Source organism: Natator depressus, chromosome 10 (assembly GCF_965152275.1).
Source record: "Natator depressus isolate rNatDep1 chromosome 10, rNatDep2.hap1, whole genome shotgun sequence".
Classification (NCBI taxonomy): domain Eukaryota; kingdom Metazoa; phylum Chordata; order Testudines; family Cheloniidae; genus Natator; species Natator depressus.
In genome coordinates this window covers 63,313,609-63,335,106 of record NC_134243.1, presented here as the reverse complement: position 1 = coordinate 63,335,106, position 21,498 = coordinate 63,313,609, and the positions used below count along the sequence as shown (strand labels likewise).

The window sequence follows — 21,498 nt, the reverse complement described above, 5'->3', positions numbered from 1 at the left end:
GTCAAATTCCGACCTGTTATAAGAGGTACAGTATGCTGTTAATTTGTGGATTTCCCCACCTCTGAATTTGCTCCCTTGCATAATGGCTTAACTGCTACTTTTTTAATTTAAATGTAAAAAGTTGATAATGATAATAAAACATACACATGCATTTAATATTCCCATACTATTCCCCCCTTCCCATCTTTCGTTCCCTGTCAATAAGCAAGATCTTTCATGAGTGGTTTGCTCAGTCAGAAGGTGATTCTACACTATTTCCTGCGGAAGTGGGGTGGCTGTAAAGAAGCAGTAATTCCTTTACATTCTATAACCATGACATTTTTCTCTATCATCATGGAGCATTTGACTCATATGCCCTAGAAAATAACTCCTCACTCCCACTCTGCGCTCATACATTGAGCTGAGATCTCAACCTGGCCTGTAGTTCTGAGATGCAAACTCATGATTAAAACTGCTTGATGCAGGAGGTCAGTTATTCCGTATCCTGAGCCTCGGGCATTCATAAAGCTGCTATTTAGGGGGGAGTGTAGGAATTGAAAGAGCTGTTAATGCTTTTTAATGTCTGTCAAAGTCACACACAACAAGCGTCAGAATATGTCTAACTCAGAAGGGGGGGAAAAGATCATTACAGGGCTCAATCCTGATTCCTTTCAAGTCAGTTGGAGTTTTACCGTTGACTTTAATGGGAGCAGGATCAGGCCGTTAAATGTCATCCATTCGTGTGTTTTTTTTGGAAAAGTCAATATTTTGTTTGTGAAAAGTTAAGAGGTCTGTAATTTCTTATGCAAGGATGGATGTGTGAGGAGAGAGAATGAATGGCAGAGACTTAGAAGTGTAAGCCAGTACTTTTCTCATAATGACCTTACTCTCTCCCATTGCAATACAAAAAGTACATTGAGAAATTGGCCAGAGCAGCAGAATTCAGACCTGAATCAGGATTTTAAACTCCTCAAAATCCAGATCTGGTGTTTGGTTAAGACTCATCTTAAATATAGGGTTAACTGACATTTGGAACCAGACCTGGGGTTGGAAATGAGCTGCCTAGTCTTGTCTGGTTTGTTACAATACTCTCAAAACATGCACAGTTCTGGGCTGCTTGCGTACACAGATTTGATATAGGCTCATCTCTAATTGCAATTATTCAAAAGGCTTCTTCTTTGTCTGATTGCATAAAATGGTATTTGCATATAGACTAAAAAGCAACTGCCTGTCTAACTACTCACAAATGCACTCGCCAATCAGAAATCTTGAGAATTTGACTCAAATTCTGGTTAGTAACCTTTGTTTTATGAGCTATAAGTCTCCCTTATGCTAAATTTGTTATTTTAAATTCTAAAAGGCATGGGGAACTGTGTTGATGAAAAATAAATGGAGTAATCATGGGGGAAACTCTCCTCACATTCGTTCTTCAGAGAGAGATTCTGATCTGCACATGAGGATTTTAGAACCACCACCAGGAAAACCTAGCTCTCAACCTAGTTCTGACAGTATCTCAGTTAAATACAGCGCTCTTGGCTGCCGTGAACTCCTGTCATCCAGACTCCTCTAGCCTGTGACTAGCTGTCTTGTACTTCTCTCAATGAGCCAGACATCCTGCTAAATGCTGAGATGCACATCTTCAAAGTGCTTCAGGGACTTTTAGTCATCTGATTGTCCCATTGATTTTAATGGAAGCCCCAGGACCAGATCCCCATATATTACTTGTAGAGATTGATTCAGGGCTCAGATACGTGCCTAAGACCTCATTTAGTCATTTCTGTATAGAGAGGAGTGAACTATTCCTAACTAATTCTTCATTCTATGAATGTTACCCTTTTTCATTTTCCAGAGACTTTGATTTTTATGAATTTATTTCTTATTTGAAATTACTTGATTATTTCTTGCAAACATGGTTTAGCAATTGGATTCCTCATAGACTCTTTGGAGACTCCTAATGAGTCAATAAAGCATTAATCCTAACATTCATTCTCATGTTTGTTATATAATTAGGTATTTTAGGAGTAAAATCAGGAATGGTTAATCAGCAGAGCATTTACACCAAACTGCTTATTAATGTGAGTTTGATTTATCCTGAGTAATGACGCATAAGTAACCACAAGTAAATATGGCAAGGATTTAAGAGGTATATGAATGGAGTGTGACTATAGTTAACTAGTGGAGCTTATCTCCTCTCTGCTCTCCTTGGTGGTTTTGTCAGCATTAAATTCAGGCACTGGATTTATTATAATTAGGTATTTGTTTAAAGTCTTGGTCATAAGAGTAATAATATGGTAGCACCCACTCGTGGTTCAAGCCCCCACTGTGCACACACATAACAAAATGACAAAGGAGCTTACAACGTAGTATGTGACACAACTCTCTAGTTAGCATGTCAGATTAGCTGCAGAAAGTTGGGGGCTTTTCTCCTGTAAACAGGGTCCAGATCCAGGACCAAACTTGGACCCCTTAGACAGAGCATTTCTCCTAGCTCTGAAGGACACCCTCCTGAATGGCCTGTGGCCTTCCTCCCACTGCGGAGTTCTTTTACCCTTGCCCCAAATGAGGCTGGTGGATCGCCAGAATGAGGCAGGGAGCTGCCTTGCACTTGCTGCTGACCTCAGGGCCTTGGTCTAAAGGTTCTGTCTTAACCCTCCCCTGCCCGTATATCTCCTGAGCATGTTTCTGCTAACATTAAAAAATACCATCCTAAGCGTTCTCTGGGAATGCTGCAATGCTCAGTACTGTGCCCAGACCCCACTCTGACCTCTGCCTCCTCCCAGTAAATCCCATCTACAGTGGCCAAATAATCACGCTCACATTTCCTGTTAACCACAAGGAAAATGGAGTCCATTTTCTCTGTTCGACTTTCTTGAGAGACTCACTTGTGATTTTTTCCCTCCCCCCATTGAGTATTTCTATATCGTATCTCACTTTCTCCCCTCGCCAGTCAACCCTCTTTGCTAATTTGGTAGTTGTTTTCTTTGCCCCTACAACGTTATGCTCTCAACACACCCAGAGCCAATGCCCCTGGCAAGACAGCACCCTTATAAAATTACTTAGCAGGCTGCCTGTGTCTCTGCTGTGGGCCTTGGGGAACTATCACACTCTCTGCTGCACACTTTCTTCTTTCCTAGAGATCTAATGCAATACTGTGACTAGTTACTTGGAGCTATATTTCCCTTTGTCCTGGAAAACTTTTATTTATTTTTAGTAAACGCTTGTCAGTATTTCTAACATTGTGCCTCCAGCCCCGTGGCCTGGACTGAAGCCACACAGCAGTCTGACAACCTGTTAGGCAAGTCTCCCATCAGTTAGGCTGCAGCTGTCGTATCTATTCTTAGCCTTCTTGTTACATGTTTGCAAATAGCATAGGCTGCAGTTTAGGTGCTTTTTGGTTTATTTCTCTTCCATACCCAGTTGAGAACATTTAATCTCATCTCCAGAACTCCTTGGCTCGTTTCTTGTTCTTGCTTTCTAACCATCATAGCTTTATTATCCTATTTATGTATGCTTAGCAAGGTTACTCATCTGTTCCTTTTATAAATCCGGCTCTCTTTTACCCTAAAGCTCCTTAACTTGGGCCTTTTTGTTACTTTTTTGACATGCAACACCAAACACGGGGTTAGATCTTGATGCTTTACACTTCATTTTCCACTATTCCAGTACTTTCTCTAATATATATATAGACTAGCTAATCGCCATTTAAATCCACCATATTAAAATTATATCATCCCGGGGGCTGTTTTACTTCTGCTAGTGTTTGGACTATGGTCCTTTGCATTACATTAGTAGGTTCGTTGCGGCTGGAAAGAGAAGCACCAACAACGTATAACCTGTTAGAATTCCCTTTTCTACGCTCTTCCATTTGCAGTTTCCTGTTCCTCTGTAAACATCATGAAAATTGCTTTATAATAGTTTTTTTTTTTTTGCCAGCTGCTGCTCTTTGCTTGGTGGTCCTTGATGCTAATATTTCATCCAGTAATCTACAGAGCACAGCCTTGTTTATATTAGCCAAATTAAACAACAACACTTGTGCATTTTCATTTTCTTGTTTTGCTTCCCGTATGAAATGGGAAGTCAGAACTGGTGTGTTCCAGCAAGATAGCAGAATCATAGAATCAGAGAAACGTAGGACTAGAAGGGACCTAGATAGTTCATTTAGTCCAGTCCCCTGCACTGAGGCAGAACTAATTATTATTTAGACCATCTCTGACAGGTGTTCATCTAACCTGTTCTTAAAAATCTCCAATGACAGAGATTCTACAACCTCGTTAGTTAACTTGTTCCAGTACTTAACTACCCTTACAGTTTGAAAGTTTTTCCTACGTCTAACCTAAATCTCCCTTGCTGCAGTTTAAGCCCATTGCTTCTTGTCCTAAGGAGAGCAATTTATCACCCTCCGCATTATGACAACCTTTTATTTACTTGAAAACTGTTATCATGTCCCCCCCTTCACTCTTCTTCTCTCTAGATGAACAAACCCAATTTTTTCAATCTTTCCTCATAGGTCATGTTTTCTAGACCTTGAATCATTTTTGTTGCTGTCCTCTGGACTTTCTCCAATTTGTCCACATCTTTCCCAAAGTGTAGTGCCCAGAACTGCACACAGGACATGTCCTCTTTGGCCTGATTAAGAGAGAGATATTGAGATCATATAGAAATATATTTCACTGGCCTGGCTCAGCCATTGAACAAAAATATTGAAATAATTTCGTTTTCCTTTGGTCCCATAGTTCCTAACAATGTGTCTCCAGCCTGTGTGCAGCTTTTGCAGGCAGAACATGACTTGTCCATCATGCACATATTGGAGCAGTTAATTTGAAATCAGCTCTTGCTGTCTTGGCAAAAGTCCCTACATTTGTATATAGGGGAACTGATAGAAGGGCATTTTCAGTGGATGGCCTGCAACTCTGGAATTCACTCCTCCCCCACCCACCCTCCGCCAAGCATATTGCAAAGCACATTTTTGTGCTGAGCTATTTGTTTGCTAAAAGAAAAGGAGTACTTGTGGCACCTTAGAGACTAACCAATTTATTTGAGCATAAGCTTTCGTGAGCTACAGCTCACTTCATCGGATGCATACTGTGGAAAGTGTAGAAGATCTTTTTATATACAGACAAAGCATGAAAAAATACCTCCTCCCACCCCACTCTCCTGCTGGTAATAGCTTATCTAAAGTGATCACTCACCTTACAATGTGTATGATAATCAAGTTGGGCCATTTCCAGCACAAATCCAGGTTTTCTCACCCCCCCGCCCCCACACACACAAACCCTATTACCAGCAGGAGAGTGGAGAAAACTGGCTTTGTGCTGGAAATGGCCCAACTTGATTATCATACACATTGTAAGGAGAGTGATCACTTTAGATAAGCTATTGCCAGCAGGAGAGTGGGGTGGGGGGAGGCATGTTTTCATGCTTTGTGTGTATAAAAGATCTTCTACACTTTCCACAGTATGCATCCGATGAAGTGAGCTGTAGCTCACGAAAGCTTATGCTGAAATAAATTGGTTAGTCTCTAAGGTGCCACAAGTACTCCTTTTCTTTTTAAAAATATAGGCTCTGAAGTCACAAGAACATAAGAATGGCCATACTGGGTCAGACTAAAGATCCATCCAGCCCAGCATCCTGTCTCCCGATAGTGGCCAATGCCAGGTGCCCCAGAGGGAGTGAACCTAACAGGTAATGATCAAGTGATCTCTCTCCTGCCATCCATCTCCACACTCTGACAAACTGAGGCTAGGGACATCATTCCTTACCCATCCTGGCTAACATCCTGGCTAATAGCCATTAACCTCCATCTAGGTGCTTTAAAAATGCTACCCACTGTGTTTAAGGCACATACTGGTGATCTGCGCTGCAGATCTCGGGAAGAATTAGGTCTGAAGTACTGGAGGTTTTTTTCAGTTATATATGGAACAGTACATTTCCCATGTAAATAAGACCCCAAACTCTCCCGCTCAATCACTGAGCTTTTCAACTCTTTTGAAATTATAAACACTGTTAGAACAAGCTGCCGACATGTACACAATGCTTAGATGGCAAGGAAATGCAGTTCATACAGTATTTATATTACCCCAGTAAACAAAGACAAGTAAAATGTTTTACTTGTAAACATCGGTTCCAAGAAAAGCAATGACTATTACTTGCTGATATCATGTTAGCAGTTCTGAACATGTCTGTGTTTTTGTCACCCTTTTTCTAAGACGTTTTTATAAGATGTTTCTTATGCTTAATGGCATGTAACTCTGACTCTGGTTTTGAGGACATAGCATGCAACATTGTTTCATGATTTATCTTTTTAAAGGGCCAGATTCTCTGTGGGTGTAAATGGCTCCTCGTGGTTTTTATCTAGAAAGGTTTTACAGTTAGTACATAAGAACAAATGGGAGGAATGCTAAAAAACATATGTGGGCCTGAGATGGATGATTTGCGGATCATCGTCTCATCACCTGAATTCTAAACAGTGGTCAGGTTAGCAGGGATAATCTTTGTAATACTTTGAAGGCCCTAGGCCAAATTCAACCCTGGTGTAACTCCACTGAAGCCATCGGCTAAGTCAAAACTATTAATACTATTCATATAAAACGCACTGGCATTGACATTGAAATGTGGGGATTTGGATTATGGAGAAACTTTAGAAACAGTGAGACTCTTTAACAAAACCCTTTACAAGAGACAAAAGCTACTTCTAAGAGTTAGTGATTACTAAGAAGGTATGTAAAGATAGCTTCCAAACATAAGGAACATGAGCTTATTACCTGAGGGAAGAAGCATCGAAGTCTAGTGACGAGCACAGAACTAGGAACTGAGTTTTTGGTTCCATTCCCAGCTCAACCCCTCACTCACTCAACCTCTCTGTGCCCCAGTTACCCCATCTAAAATGGGGAGAGTGTTTGCCTACATTATGGGAGTGTTGTGAAGCTGAATTAATCTCTGAGGAAAGGAGCTGTGGAAATCCATGCTGATGGTGTCGTATAAAACATACAGTTCTGCTATGTTGCTGCACATAACATGTTGTAGCATATAATTTACTGGGGATCACGTTCATTTCACATACAAAAGGTCCCTGGTTAACTATATAGTGTAAGGCCTTCAGAACATGGCTCATGCCTTCATATGCATTTATACAGTACATAATACAGTGGTGCCCTAATCTTGATTGGGCCCTTTAAGCATTGCTGCAATTTGCATAATATAAATAATCACTTAATCTGTTTCACCTGTATACTATTAAGTGGAACACAAGCAACTCATAATAGAAAATAATAAACAGACTCTTGTGTGTGCGTAGGTATACCATTTAATAAAAAGCACATGCAGAAGACAAGGCACTGAATAAAATAGCCCTGCATAAAACTAGGCATTCACTTAAGAGAAGAAAAATGTCACTGAAAGCTGCAAGATTATTAGCATTATTATGCATGAGGCGTAGGCAAGGAAGATGTTACAAGAGGAACAGAGACATTATTCAAATATCTTGGAAGACAGACCATCATTGCTGGTGGAGAGAGAAAAGGCTTCCAAAGGACTAGAGGAGCATCTCAAACATTAAATTATAAGGGGACTGAAGCTTTAACTTTAAAAAGTATGTCAGAGTTTCTGTGTTGTTTATTACTGGAGATTGCCTTTTCCCCAAATACCTAGATTCTGTATAGTTCATATGGAACTCAACCATGCTTCAGACACTTCAAGGTTCTTCAGGAATTAGAGGGAAACAGAGACAGCCTTAGGTTTTGTGTGGTCTTTGTGTGAAGTGAGATATGCTGGGCCCCAGGCAGACACTGATACCCACAAAGCCACATTGGGCTGGAGGGGAGTTTTGACAGCTGAGTTGGTTGTAGAAATGTGTTAGTAGAAGAATGTGGGAGAGTTCTGAGAGGGTGATCAGGGCACTGTCACTATGGGACTCAGAAGGTTTGGACCTAAGATTCATTATTATTATTATTTTATTTATTTATTATTGTTGCAGCAGCATCTAGGACCCCTAGTTATGGATAAGGACCCTGTTTTGCTAGGCACTATACAAACACAGAACAAAAAGATGGTCCTGCCCTACAAAGCTTACAGTCTAAGACCTTGTCTACACTCCCTGCCTTCAAGTGTAGGTACAGTTTATATCAGAAAAAGAAATTATGGTATAGCTTATACCAGATCCCCAACCAAAGTAAGCCATACTGCCAAAAGAACTTTTTTGCCAGTCGACATTAGGAGTTTTACAGGCATAGCTATGTCACCAAAAAAAAAAAAAAAAAAATTACACGCTCACCCGCTCCCCGCCACCAACAAAGCTAAGCTGGCAAAACATTTAGGTGTAGACCAAGCCTAAAGAGTTCATCATAGTGGACCAGCAGTTGGGGTGTGTGTGTGTTGTGTTGTGCATGCCGATGGTTTCATGCTGGAATGGGACATTGTTGGGGTGGGGCCTCCAAAAGCCCGGGGCCCTGTACATTGTCCAAATGGTCCATTCCTGCGGTCAAATTGGGGGTGAGCTTAAACAGAAAGCAGAGGTGTTCCCATTTCAGACAAGGAGTGAGCACACTAGGAGAGAGGATGGTTGTGTAGTTAAAGCATGTAGGGTTCTGTTTCTGCCTCTCCTGAACAGAAGTTCCAGTTGAAAATGTCCAACTTGTTCCAATAGCCAACTAGATTTTGGAATCAAGCAGAATATTTATTTGGTCTGCTGGTTCCTGGGGCAAGTGAAACTAGTAAAAAGCAACAGAAACTATTTGAAAGATTCTAACAGAGGGTACATAGCAAATGAAGATATGATTGTAGCAGGGGTAGGCTAGCTTGCGCTGAAGTCCGTGCTGCCACGTCTTCACTACTGTTATTAGCTGGGCTAGTGAGGTTGAAGCCAGTATGGGTATGCCTACCCATGCTACAATCACAGTTTAAGGTACTGTGCAAGCATACCCTGAATCTACTGGACTTTACACTAGGGCTGCCACAATCCTTCTGAATCTTGGGCAAGTCACATAATCTCTCTCTGCCTCAGTTTCCCCATCTGTAAAGTGGGGATAAGGAGACTTCCCAGGTATACAGGGGCCTTAATACGTTCATATTGCCAAGGGATCTGAGATCCTGTGATGGAAGGTGCTGTTCAAATCCAAAGTAGTATCACAGTATATGGTATGTAGTATTAAAAAAGAGTGGTTAGTGGACTTGTATTATAATTTTTTTCTGCATATGAAAGTGTAAATATTTAACCAGGTGACCCAGAGTCCATTGGTATTAATTATTTGTTAAGAGTTTAAACTGACATTTAGTAAGTATGCTAATTGATATTGCACTAACTGAGGAAGATACTTGTAGAAAGTGCCAATTATCTGCTTCAACATTCCTGGCAATTTGAGTTTGTTAGTAAGAATCTAATTACACTAGTTTATTGCTGATGGAATTACATGAGGAGTAGATTTCTCTCTTACATACTTACTAGACCTCAATAAGTGATCCTTAGCAGTCTGTTGCTATTCAATTAACAAGTAATAACTTCCTTAATGAATCTAATTGAAATGCTCATCTGAGTCCAGTACCTAATATAAAGTGCTCAGGGTACTTTCCAGTGTGCTAGTCTTGTTTACTTAACAAGAACGAAATGTGGCCACTAAGGATAAGGTGGCTATCGTGATGAGAACTCAGGCGGTGTTAATAAATCCCTGCCTAACATGATCAGGAACAATTTGCCAGGTTAGTTCTAGGCTGTTTAAATATCTGGGGAATAAATCAAGATATTTGTGCCTGAGGATTTAAACTCTCAGAAGGGATTCTGCAGCATGAAATTCTGTTTCTAGCACATTAGCTCTGCCTCTTGCAGGCACAGTGGATGTAAAAATACTTGGTGCTCCACTGGGATGGAGCTCTGTAGCTAAACCCTTCGCAATGCTTTGGATATTTTATTTTTAAGTTCGTGTTTTAGTTTGAGTCTTTTAAATAGTTACTCCCCCCACCCCTTTATGATTCTGCACATTCAGTTTAAGTGACTATTAGGAATGCAATGCTGGATGTATTTAATGACCTTAAACAATGTCGACAGCTAAAGGCAAAAAGTGGAGATAAGCAGGGGTTTATAGACTTCCATGTACGTATCCAGGAGACCATTTTACCAGTGATGTAGGGAAAGTTATACTTAATCATCTTGAATTCAGTCTCAGTCCACAAGCATAACCCCAATGTGTATATATTCAGTGAAACCTGTCTTAAGTGGCCACACATGTGGCCAATGACAACTGGTTGCTAAGCAGAGAGAGCTTTATAATAAAGGTGGAGAAGAATTGTACGTAGTATGTTTGGAAATTTTTTGGGGTGGTCTCTTAGGCTAGGATTTTCCTTTATAGGGGTAATCTCTTCTATGGGTTTTATTATACATAAAATAAAAACAGGCTTGGCCACTGACATTTGTAGGGTGGGACGTGGGAGAAATGGCTGGTTTCAAAAGCTGTTTTAGGGGTTCAGAAGTAAAACATCTTTGTTCTTTAAAATGGGATTTATCAGGTGATTGGTCTTTGTGGCCAGTAAATTGTCCCCCCCAAAAACGAACAGTTTAGTGCATTTGGAAAAATGACTGTGTTGGCAGTAACCTTTTCTCAAGAATTTTTAGTAGATAGAGTTAGTGTCACAATAACATGATAGACTCTAATAGCTGCAGCAGTCTATCATGTCTGTTAGCTACATGCCAATGAGTCCCTCACTATTCACTGAGTCAAAAGACCTTAATGATCCCTTTGCAGCTTTGCTGGTTATTGGAGCAAAAATATGTACATCTTGAAAAAGACTGCGAAATTACACATTAAAAATACTTTGACTTTCATGAACTTCCATTGAACTTCCAAGGTTTAACACACATTGCATAAAATTAATGCTTTTGGCCTCGCACAAACTTATGAAATCTGAAAAAATCCGAGTTCAGGCCAGAGTTCTCAGTGCCAACTTTTGAAACATCTTTAGGTTTGAACAACAACAGCAACAACAAACTGCATAAATTTATTAATATTTAAAAATCTCACCCCTTCCAAAAACCCCACCCACCACAGCAATAATAAACTAAAAACCTCTCAAAACAATCCACAGCTTTAAACAATTCAAACAGTTTTTAAATGCATGGGACTTTGTAGGTTGTTGGTTCAAAGCCATCCCTTATCTCTATGTAATGGCTGTTTGGCCTCTGTGATTTTCTTTGGACGAGGGGTGGTTCAATCAGCTTTCCATAGATGGCACGGTTCTGTCCTGTTGCTGGTGGATTGGTGGTTCTCACCACAACTGGCACCCTGATTGATAGTCTCAGTGGAAAGGCCAAGGGTTAAATGTCCAGACGACTGCGGGGATTTTCAGAGACAAAAATGGCAGTTAGGTGCCCAGCTCTTATTGATGGGATGGGCAGCCCCACACTGGACCAAGGAAGGAAAGATTTAACAGTCTGTCCTGTAGGCAGGGCTCATACCAGCTCCACCTTGCAACAGTTACCAGAAATATCAAGCTTGGAAGGAGGGTGTAAAAATGGAGAAATCAGGCTTCTAAGGGAGATTGCCCTGAGAGAGGGACTTTGGGTCTGAGAGAGAGAGGACAGGGCGTAGACTGAGCTGCCATGAGCTATTGGCCTTAGGAGCAGCCATGCAGAGGAGAAGGCTTGTACTGGACTTCATCTTGTTCATTTGTTTGTTAATAAAGTCAAATCACAAAAAGGTGTTAGTTTTGACCAGGGCATGCTGAACTGTGGTTTAGAGCAGACGGGAAAGTCTATATAAAAGTTAGTAATATGCTAGATTTCAGTATAAACTGCTGACCTTGTTTGCCAGTGTGGTATTTGCTGCAAGATTTCTTTAGAAGTCAACATCATAAAGCTGTCTACTCTGTCAGCCAATTTAAGATCAAACAATTCCCTCCCCCCCCCCCCCAAACTCACATGAGTGGTTTCTAAGTGGTTTTATTCTGAAATGTGACAAACAATATATTTTTGACAATTGATTGTACTTTGACTCTTAGAACTGATTAGAACTGATTCACGGTGGGCACAGCTAAGGACTTTTGAGGTGCATTCTCCTCCTTGTTGTATACGCATAAATCTCAAAGGAATTAAAGGGAGTTATTTGTTCCTAGGGAGGAGAAAATCTACCTTCGACTAAACATTCCAGCAATGCATATACATAATCAGGAACCTGCAAGGTGTTGTAACACAGAGTAGACACTCAGGATAGTGGAAATGTAATTTTTGAAATCTTTCCAGACTATCAACCCCAATTATGGAGCAGTTCTGAAATTACATGTGACTTCTTCACAGCTTGTACTTTACATAACCTAGATTTTGATCATGTCACTTTATGTGTAGGACTCACATGGAGTTATATTTTAAGGTTGGCTTATGTCCTCTGGGAACTGAACAATGTAGTTCTTTTACAGATGCACACTTCATGCATGTTAAAGAGAATTATTGCCTATTGTTGTAAAACTAATAGTCTATTTCCAAACTTCCCTTAGCCTGCGGAAGAATGGTTCAAAGTAAGTCCTAAAGATGAGGACTTAAACTTAATGAGGAAAAAAAGAACTATTCAATATAAAAGATCTCTCATAAAAATTGGTAAAGCTAACTGATGATTACATTAAACTTTCTTCCAATTAAAGTTCAAAAATGAAAATTTCATGAATGCTCAAGAAGTTTTGATATTTTCCAAAAAGCCTTCAAAGTTCTTAAACTATTCATTTTTGCAAAGAGGAAATTTTGAAAGGTTTTAAAGGTTAAGAGCAGTAATATAATATATGACGTTGTAATTAATAGAACTGAAGTCCTCTGCAAAATATTGTACTAAAGAGGATCCTGATTCCACAAACATTTCTGTGTATGTTTAACTTTACTTGTCTGAGTAATCTCACTGAGTTCATGTGTATAAAGTTACGTGCATGTGGGATTGGGGCTCAAGTTGTCAATTCAGTAGATCTGGTTTCTCATATTATGTGCTTTCATAGTGAATTTAAAAGTTATGCAAACTTACAGCCATATTCTCTGTGAATGCAAAAGCTCTCACAAAAGGAAGTGCTTGTAAATTCACCCAATCATGGAACAGCAACCGTACCATGTGACTAATCTGACTGTTCATTATTACACAACATAACTTGAATTTAAAATAGTCAGTCAACCCTTAACAAAAAAGTTGAAGCTATTCCTTGAATACATTTGCCCAACAAGTAATTTTGAGGAAATCATGATCTCCTGGCTATTTCATGCACAGAAGGGGAAGTTACATTCATCTAATATATTGGTTGTTGTGACTCACGCCCTCAGGTTTACTCTCAATAATTTTACCATATGTGATCAGCAATGTGAGTTAGAGTTGGGAAATGCGTGTGGTCCAAGTGACCCACTTAAAAACCCATCCCTACTTGTCTTGTCAGGTGATTGTTCCATTTCTATCAGAGGTTGTACACGCTTTAAGAACTGCCATGCAGATACATGAACAGAACAATGATCAGTTTAGTTTGGTGTCCTGTTTCTGACCATGGTTAAACTGAAATTCTGGAGATGGTTTTAAACCCTTTAATGCTTTTAAGCCTGTACTACAAAATGATCCACTAGTGCAGTGGTTCTCAAACTTGTGTCCTGGTGACCCCTTTCAAATAGCAAGCCTCTGAGTGCGACCCCCCTTATAAATTAAAAACACTTTTTTATATATTTAACACCATTATAAATGCTGGATGCAAAGTGGGGTTTGGGGTGGAGGCCAACAGCTCACGACCCTCCCATGTAATAACCTCACGACCCCTTGAGGGGTCCCGACCCACAGTTTGAGAACCCCTGCACAAGTGTGACCCTTCATACAGCAGTTCCTTTTGCAGGATTGGGATCGTAAGAATGTGCAGTATTCTTGCTGTTTAAATACTCCCTCCCACCCCCCCATTAAACCTGTCTCCTTGCTGAGTGATAGGGCCATTTCTGACAATAGCCAGGAAAATTTTTTTCTTTGCCTTCTCCTCCTCAAAGTATTATACAAGATGGAGCAACAAAATATATACAAAAAGAAAAGGAGTACTTGTGGCACCTTAGAGACTAACAAATATATTTGAGCATAAGCTTTCGTGCACATCCAATGAAGTGAGCTGTAGCTCACAAAAGCTTATGCTCATATATATTTGTTAGTCTCTAAGGTGCCACAAGTACTCCTTTTCTTTTTGCGAATACAGACTAACACGGCTGCTACTCTGAAAAATATATACAGTTCTCCATGGCTTGCGTCAGGAGCACATGTGCCCATCTGTTGGGGAAAATTCAGTACCACCATAGGAGCCTAGGGGTTTCTCTGACTACATCTGGAGGGCTGCAGACAATAGCATGTATGTTTTGTTGAGCTATGTTAGCTGGATAGCACAATTATGCGGATCCACTTCCCATTTCAAGAAAGAGTTCACAAAGCATGTCTGACTGTAGGAAAAAGCAAGCAATCAGGCCATAAATCAGGTCATCGTATGAATTCAGAAAGCACTAGTAAAATCATGGCTTCCAATAAATTTCATTTCAGGCAGAGCAGAAACATCCATCAGTATATGGTTCAGGACAGATTATAGTTTCAGATGTGTGGAAGCACAATGCGGTATGTTTCAAAACATTCACAAAGGCGTTTGCATGCAGGCAGCAATGTGTGGCAGACAGTGAAAATAGACTTTCGCCCCCCAAGCTGGCAGGTGTTCACGATTTTTTAGAGTAAAAATTCACCTAGTAAAGTGAAAGCTAACAAAAAGCAGTTCAAGGGGTTTTAGACTTTTTGTTTTCTTGCTTCCTTTTTTTAATATGAATTTTGAACTGCGCAACAAACTCGGTTGCTCTTCTGGCAATACCTCTTATTCTTACAGTTCACATGTCAGTTGAACACCAGATGCTGTGTTTGCGAGGCTAGTGGGTCTTGATTAATTTAAAGATATTTTTCCATCCGATGTAATTTGCATATACTTGGGAAACTACTGCATATCCCTCCCAGGTTCCCCTAACCTTTCCAAGGATAGTGCCCTTCAGTGGGATTTCCTTTTCCCTTTATTTACTTGCAAGAAGTAAATAAGGCCTGCAGGGCCCAGAATGGGAGGTGAAGGAAAAGGTAAAACTCCATAAAGGGAAAACTTGATTCAAATACGGAAACTTGACATACTCAATATAATACTTTGATCTGAGGATCTCAAAGCATTATGTAAACGTTAAGCTGATTAAGCCCACTTGCCCAAGGTCGCAGAGTGAATCAGTGGCAAATATGGGATTAGGACAGACGAGTCCTGACTCCCCATCACCTACCCTAACTCTAAACCACATTATGTGAATGGTTTTTAACAAGATGTAATTTTCTGACAGCCTTAAAATTGCACCAAATTTTGCTTAATGTAGTTACTTGGTATTTTCACAAATTGTCTCTCTCTTCCAACCATCCCATTGTCATGTGAACGCAGCCTTATTTTCTGCATTTGATTTTTTTTTTTAAACCCTACGTTTTTCTTTTATTGGGAAAGAGGGACATAAAGGAGAGCAGGACCCTTTTTCTTTCCTGGTTGCTCCCATATGAGGGAAGATGGATAAACTTGCTGGGCCTCTCCTCCGCACTGAGCCCCCAGAGTAAACTTTTAATACTTGGACACATGCTTCCCTCAGTCAGTGCCAAATCCACCTAGTTCACTTTCTGAGCAAAACATCTTTTGCCTTTCAGCTTCAATACCTACATGTATAATTTTTATTTCAAGTCAAATTGCACTCTAGACACTTAACCACCCTACCCTCCCCCCAAAACAAAAAACCCCAACAATTCAATGTCAAGATAACCCCTCCTGGTTATTCAGTTCCCTTCCAGGATAGAGAACCTATCTACAACTGCTTTGTCTTTGCTGCTAAAAGACAAAGTAACTGAATCTGCAGCTGCAGTATACTTTGATCTGGCTCTGATGTGCTGGATTCTCTTTTGATAGTGGAACTTTTTCCTTTAATGATGAAGTTTTGAAAGGATCCTTTTCTTGTATCCCAATTTTCTAATTTTGCTGCTGAATTAAAGCATTTTCACAGGCTTGTATGGTGGGTTTTGTCAGTTATGGCATCTAGGACAGAGTGTCCATATTGATGAAATACTGTATAATATACTACCAAGTGAAATATTACTCTGGGAAATGTGGAAAGGTTCAATATAAAAAAATATGTGGAATATGGTGATGGAAGGCTTGGGGATAGAATAAACAAAACTATTTTGGGAACAAAAACATCCCACTGTGTGGAACTAAATGTATTTTACATGCTGAGTCAATAATTCTTTGTAATCTTATACCGTTATTGTCTGAGAATTACTCAATTTCAAAACATAAGGAACAAGTTTGAATATATTTACTGTCATTTTTGTCTTGTGTGTAGTTATTTTTACAATGGAAAAATGTAGTTACTTTGAGCAAACGAAGAAAATGAAGTTATATATTAAATACAGATTTTAAATGTGCATCAGATAAAACAGTCCATAAATCTAAATTTGTTTTAGGTCTAGAATACATACATCGGTTATCAGGTTTTCATCCTGTATTTTTTTAAGCCAAAAATGTGTTTAAAAATTTTAAAAATGCTTTTAGTAAAACTACTTTTAGGTGCCACTCTCTTGGTATAACTTGTCAAGTAATTTCAGGTTATTGATGATTTGAAAAGAAAATCATAGTAAACCATTTTTGTTTATCACTTAAAAGCAAATTTTGTTAAAAGAATGTTGAACATTTGCTTTATGAAATTGCCGGGCTTATTTTTAAATTAACCATGATGTTGGCACCTATTAACTATACTCAACTGTATGGTTTAAAGTACGTGCATTGTATATAGTTCTGCTATGTTTTATTACTAGTTCCAAATCCAAACAGCAGCAAAAACTGTACTTTTTAAGCATTGGTTACTTAGGGAAGTGCCAATACTTGATTAAGTTTAAGTTTCAAAATAGCTTTGCTGGAGATTGTGAACATTAATTATCTATATTATGGAGAGGAAAACTGTCTACCTTAATAGTGTGCTGTATTTGTGTAAGGGATGGAACACAGAAGGGTTACTAGACACTAGAGAGATTTACAGGAAGCAAATCTGCCAACTGTAAGCCTGAAATCAAGTTACAGTACAGATTTCAGAGGGGAGTGTTGTGTGTTTTTTAAATTAAAATGCATCTGTGTAATGAATCATATGGACTAATCTGACGCAGTATTACATTTTCCCTCTATACGCCAGTTGTTTTGATGTTTTATTTTTAACTCAGGAGTCTAACAGTTGTCTGCACAAGGCTCTCAAGAGCCTTCATGTCAGCATTAGACTGTTATGAAAACGGAAGTACACCTGTGTGCCATGCGATCGGTCTTTTGCAATCTGCATGATACCCAACACTGCTGATGAGGGGATGTGTCTGCGGTTTCTTAATGAAGCTATTAAAAGCGAGCAGAGTTTTTCCTTCTTTTCAATCAAAAGGACAATACATTTTATAAATATAGTCAATAACAAAAAAGTCAGACATTCAGTAGATTCGAATATTTTATTTTGACTTTACATGCAGTGTTAAAAACCCAAAGAACGTATTATTTACACATCCACAATACAAGTTTACAAGATATCTATACATGTTAAAGTACTCTGTGGTATAGAGCAGCTTCATTTTTAGGGTTACTTTTTATGCCGTACCATTAAAAAAGATACAATCTGCGTTTACCTTTGCACAAATGGATAAAGCGTCTTTTGTATTATTAAATTAACAGAATGACTAGGGTGAATGTTAGAAATTTCAACATAAATACTGATAGAACTCACATTACCATCTACAAGGCAGCACAATGTTACAGAAAGTTATCAGGGTTCATATCAGGTTCACATACATTTATGTTTTGGTTTCACACAAGTCTGTATTAATATTTGTGAAGTGAATTCAAATCAGTTTTTGTCATTTGCTGACTGAATAGATTTTGCTTTTTAATTGTTATTAATCTGTAGTGTTTTAGTTGCGAGACTGAAATGTTTAAGAAAAGAGATCACAGGATTTTGGATCCAGAGGTCTCAGGAAATAAAAGTTCCTTGCCAAAAACAGCCTTAAAGCAAAGAGGAAAATAAAAAAGGAATAATTTCGATTCTTTATTCTATGTTCTGTAACAGTTATCTAGTTTTCAGACTAACCTTTTCTCCTCCTCCGATATGTAATATAAATCTTCATTGTCTCAGAAACCGACTGAAGTTATCTGTCCTGGTAATTGAGTATTCCTCTGCCATGGTTATTTCTACGGTTATGTTCAATAAACAATGTGGTAGTGTGTAGTTTGCAAGCTAAAACAGCCATCTGTGTTGAACATCAGCTGCAAGTGGATACTGTAAAACCTAGTAAATGGCTTACACAACTTTAGCAGGTGTTCCATTACCCTAGAAACCTTATTTGATTTCACATTATAACTGATCAGTGGAATGCTTATCATGGCAAGGTGATTTAATATTGCTGTCTTCTTGAATTGCAGACTGCCTTTATTTACCACTAATTACTCTTGCTTTTTATCTTTTTTTGGGTGTTTGTTAAAAGAATTACAACTGGCACTGAGGAAATATGTGCTATATGGAGGACACTTGACAGATTCTTAGTACTTTTATCATTCGCGTGAATAAGGCACAAAATGCACAAATTCAGGTAAACTCACGCATAATATTTACAGAATATCGTCATTACCTGCATGACTTTGGAGAAAATACTTACATTACACAACATAAACAAATTGATTGCACTACAGTTGAGTTTTCACAGACAGCTTCTGCCAGGCCAATTAGCGCTTCTTCCTTGAGATTGACAAAGATCTATCAGAGTGTAGGATGTTATTAAATGCAACAAAAAGGTAACTTTATTACACAGGCATTGCCTAGTGTGTTCTACATTATTAGCTGCCTTCAATGAAAACTACAGGGGCTCAAATTCACAGTGGCCAGGTATTGAATGGAGGAACTGTGGAAGTACAGTGAGACTCCCCACATCCCATCCCAAAACACTAGATTTGAAATGTACAGATCTGAATCGATAGCAGCATAATAAAGTTATTTTAGAATTAACACACTTGTATTCTTTCATTGGATTACTAATTCAGCAATGTATATAATCTGGAACGCTGACTGAGATGCACAGTTCCTCTCTAGCTGTCTCCAAACTGAACCCAATGAACTGCAGAAGGAAGAGAGTTATTTATTTGTTCAGTAATGATCAATGTAAACAATTCCACAGCAGAAAAGATGGGATGGCAATCTACATACAATCTAGTGTGTACAATACACACGCACATACACACACACACAGAGCTTTATCTGTGGCATAAACAAAATGCCAAACATGGAAACAAACAATGCTACTGTTGGGCCAGAGACTGAATTTCAGCAAATTGCTTATTAACCCAGATATTCATTGAGACATTACCATTTTCTGACATTTGTGCAAGAGGCAAGGTGAATGCATACATACTAAAATGTTCACATTTAATGGGAAGACCACGCATAACGGCAGTCTAAAATGGAACCCATTTTCAAGTAATTCCTTACAGATTTTTCCAAGTACTTTATCAGCTAGTTAGAACAGTCAAGTAGCCCCCATTCCCATTGTGCTACATGTCTCCTTAGCTCCAAACAAAAGAAATGTAATGACCAGCACCTTCCTTTGTTTATTTTAGCAAGTCTTGCTGTAGCAATGTGTGGCAAGACACAGATGTTGCTGAAGTAAAGACAGTTTCTTTGGCCACTTTGTTCTCTTTAATTACAAGCAAGTCTCCATCTTATGTCTCTCCCACAACATCATCCCACAACCTGTACAGGTCAATACCACACTCTAATAAAATATACAAGTCCTAGTAGCTGTATTTGTTCAGTGGTCTGACTGAAGTTGTTTGAGGAACGAATGAGGGTTTTGGTGGCACGTCAGGTTTTATGGATGGTGTCCTCTTTATCCCTGTACGAGGAAGGGTTCCATTGCTTGTGTAACTGCTTTGTCTGGATAAAGAAGGCTGTAGGTGAACGCTGACAGGTGTTCCTTGCATGTAGTCCATCTTTGTGCCTGTAGCAGGAGGCATGTATCCCCCACGGGTAATACTAGGCTGTCTGGATAACAAAACACCATTTGGTGAGTTTAAGTTTTTAGGAAGGGCAGATATTGAATGCCTCTGTGAAGAATTTTTGTGATAGCCCCTTTGTCTGTCTAAAGAAGTCATTGGTACTGCTGGGGTAGTAGGGACGTCCACCCGTTTTGTTGGACTATTTCTTGGAAGCGTAGATGGAGGGGAGTATAAAGATGCCTCCCTGTTAGGAACTTTAGGTGGAATCTCAGACATATTTCCCATTGGATCCAGCATTAAAGTCTGGTGAGCCACTTGAATGTCTCCCATAATTGATTTGGGATTATTAGGAGTTTCGTTTAAATGTTTCAGAAAATCGTTCAGGGTATTCCTGGAATCAACAGATCGCCTGTGGTCTCTTTTGCTTGACGGTTTTGTAAGTGGGTGATCAATATTTTGCATCTTTTTGTCTGCTTTATGTGCGTTAGAATTTGAGAAAGATGTGTTGTAGTCATGGGTAGCATTGGGAAGAACAATAGCACTGGGAATATGTCCATGACTTAATGGAGAATGGGGTGGGGGACTAGAAGGAAAAAATTGAGGGCTTTTTAGAGGGGTTTCTTTTCTTGAAGCATTGAGGTTGCTATGTGCCTTGTCTGACTGACTCTTCATCACCTGCAGTGTCTTTTGCTGCAGTACCGGGGTGGATTCTGGAGTAGGAAGTGCAGCTAATTCTGGAGGCTGGCCTCTGGGATCCATTATCATGGATTTTGTATCACCATTCGGTGGCAGTTCTTTTCTGCTACTCAACAGATTTGTGTACAGTTTAGGCGAGTCAATGTTTTGCTGATATTCCTTGACAGGACTATCAAATAACCCATTCAGTTTAGCAAAACTTCCACTGGAGTCTGTACAGGACTGAGCTGATTCTGCATCTTTGTGTATTTTTCTGGATTTCCGTACAAATATATCTCGGTAACAGTAAACTGCCACTCCTGCAAGGAAGGCTCCCAGGACAAAAGCAGCAAAGACACAAGTGATCAGGACGTTCATGTGTACCATTTGGTTGGAATCTCCTGACTGTACTTCCCACCTTACACCTGCAACAAACATATGTGATACATTAAAATAATATAGGTCACACACACAGTCCAAAACAAAGGCTGCCAGCCTGGGTGAAGGACAAGGATATATAATTAGATGACTGTTTAAGCTAGACTAGTATTAACGTAATTTGTCTGGATTCTATCCTCCATCACATTGCAGAGTGTAAAGTTTTAAAATAAAAGTTACTATGCTAGTATTGAGCAGCACACATGTAGACTTTGCATTTCATTTGCGAATGAGAAAAGCTTGCTAGTGTTCCATTACCCAAATTACAGTTAGTTACATACTGTACTGGTCTAGTGTCTATCCTTGTCCCCACATATCCTTTAAGGCTCACAAATAGTGGTTTGTATGTTATTAACAATTTCTGCTGGAAAA

General features: G+C 39.3%; 1 protein-coding gene and 1 long non-coding RNA gene across 13 annotated transcripts in view; one reads left to right on the top strand and one right to left on the bottom strand.

Moving 5' to 3' along the window:
* The window catches only part of LOC141995276 (uncharacterized), a 201,206-nt gene that overhangs the window by 153,442 nt on the left and 26,266 nt on the right, over positions 1-21,498 (top strand). The window lies entirely within an intron of this gene.
* The window catches only part of SEMA6D (semaphorin 6D), a 271,918-nt gene continuing 267,891 nt past the window's right edge, over positions 17,472-21,498 (bottom strand). For all 12 annotated transcript variants that reach the window (XM_074966354.1, XM_074966357.1, XM_074966359.1 and 9 more), the window contains one exon: positions 17,472-21,113. In XM_074966354.1, coding sequence (XP_074822455.1) covers positions 19,810-21,113 — 1,304 coding nt within the window. In that variant the 3' untranslated portion in view covers positions 17,472-19,809. The remainder of the gene's footprint in view (positions 21,114-21,498) is intronic.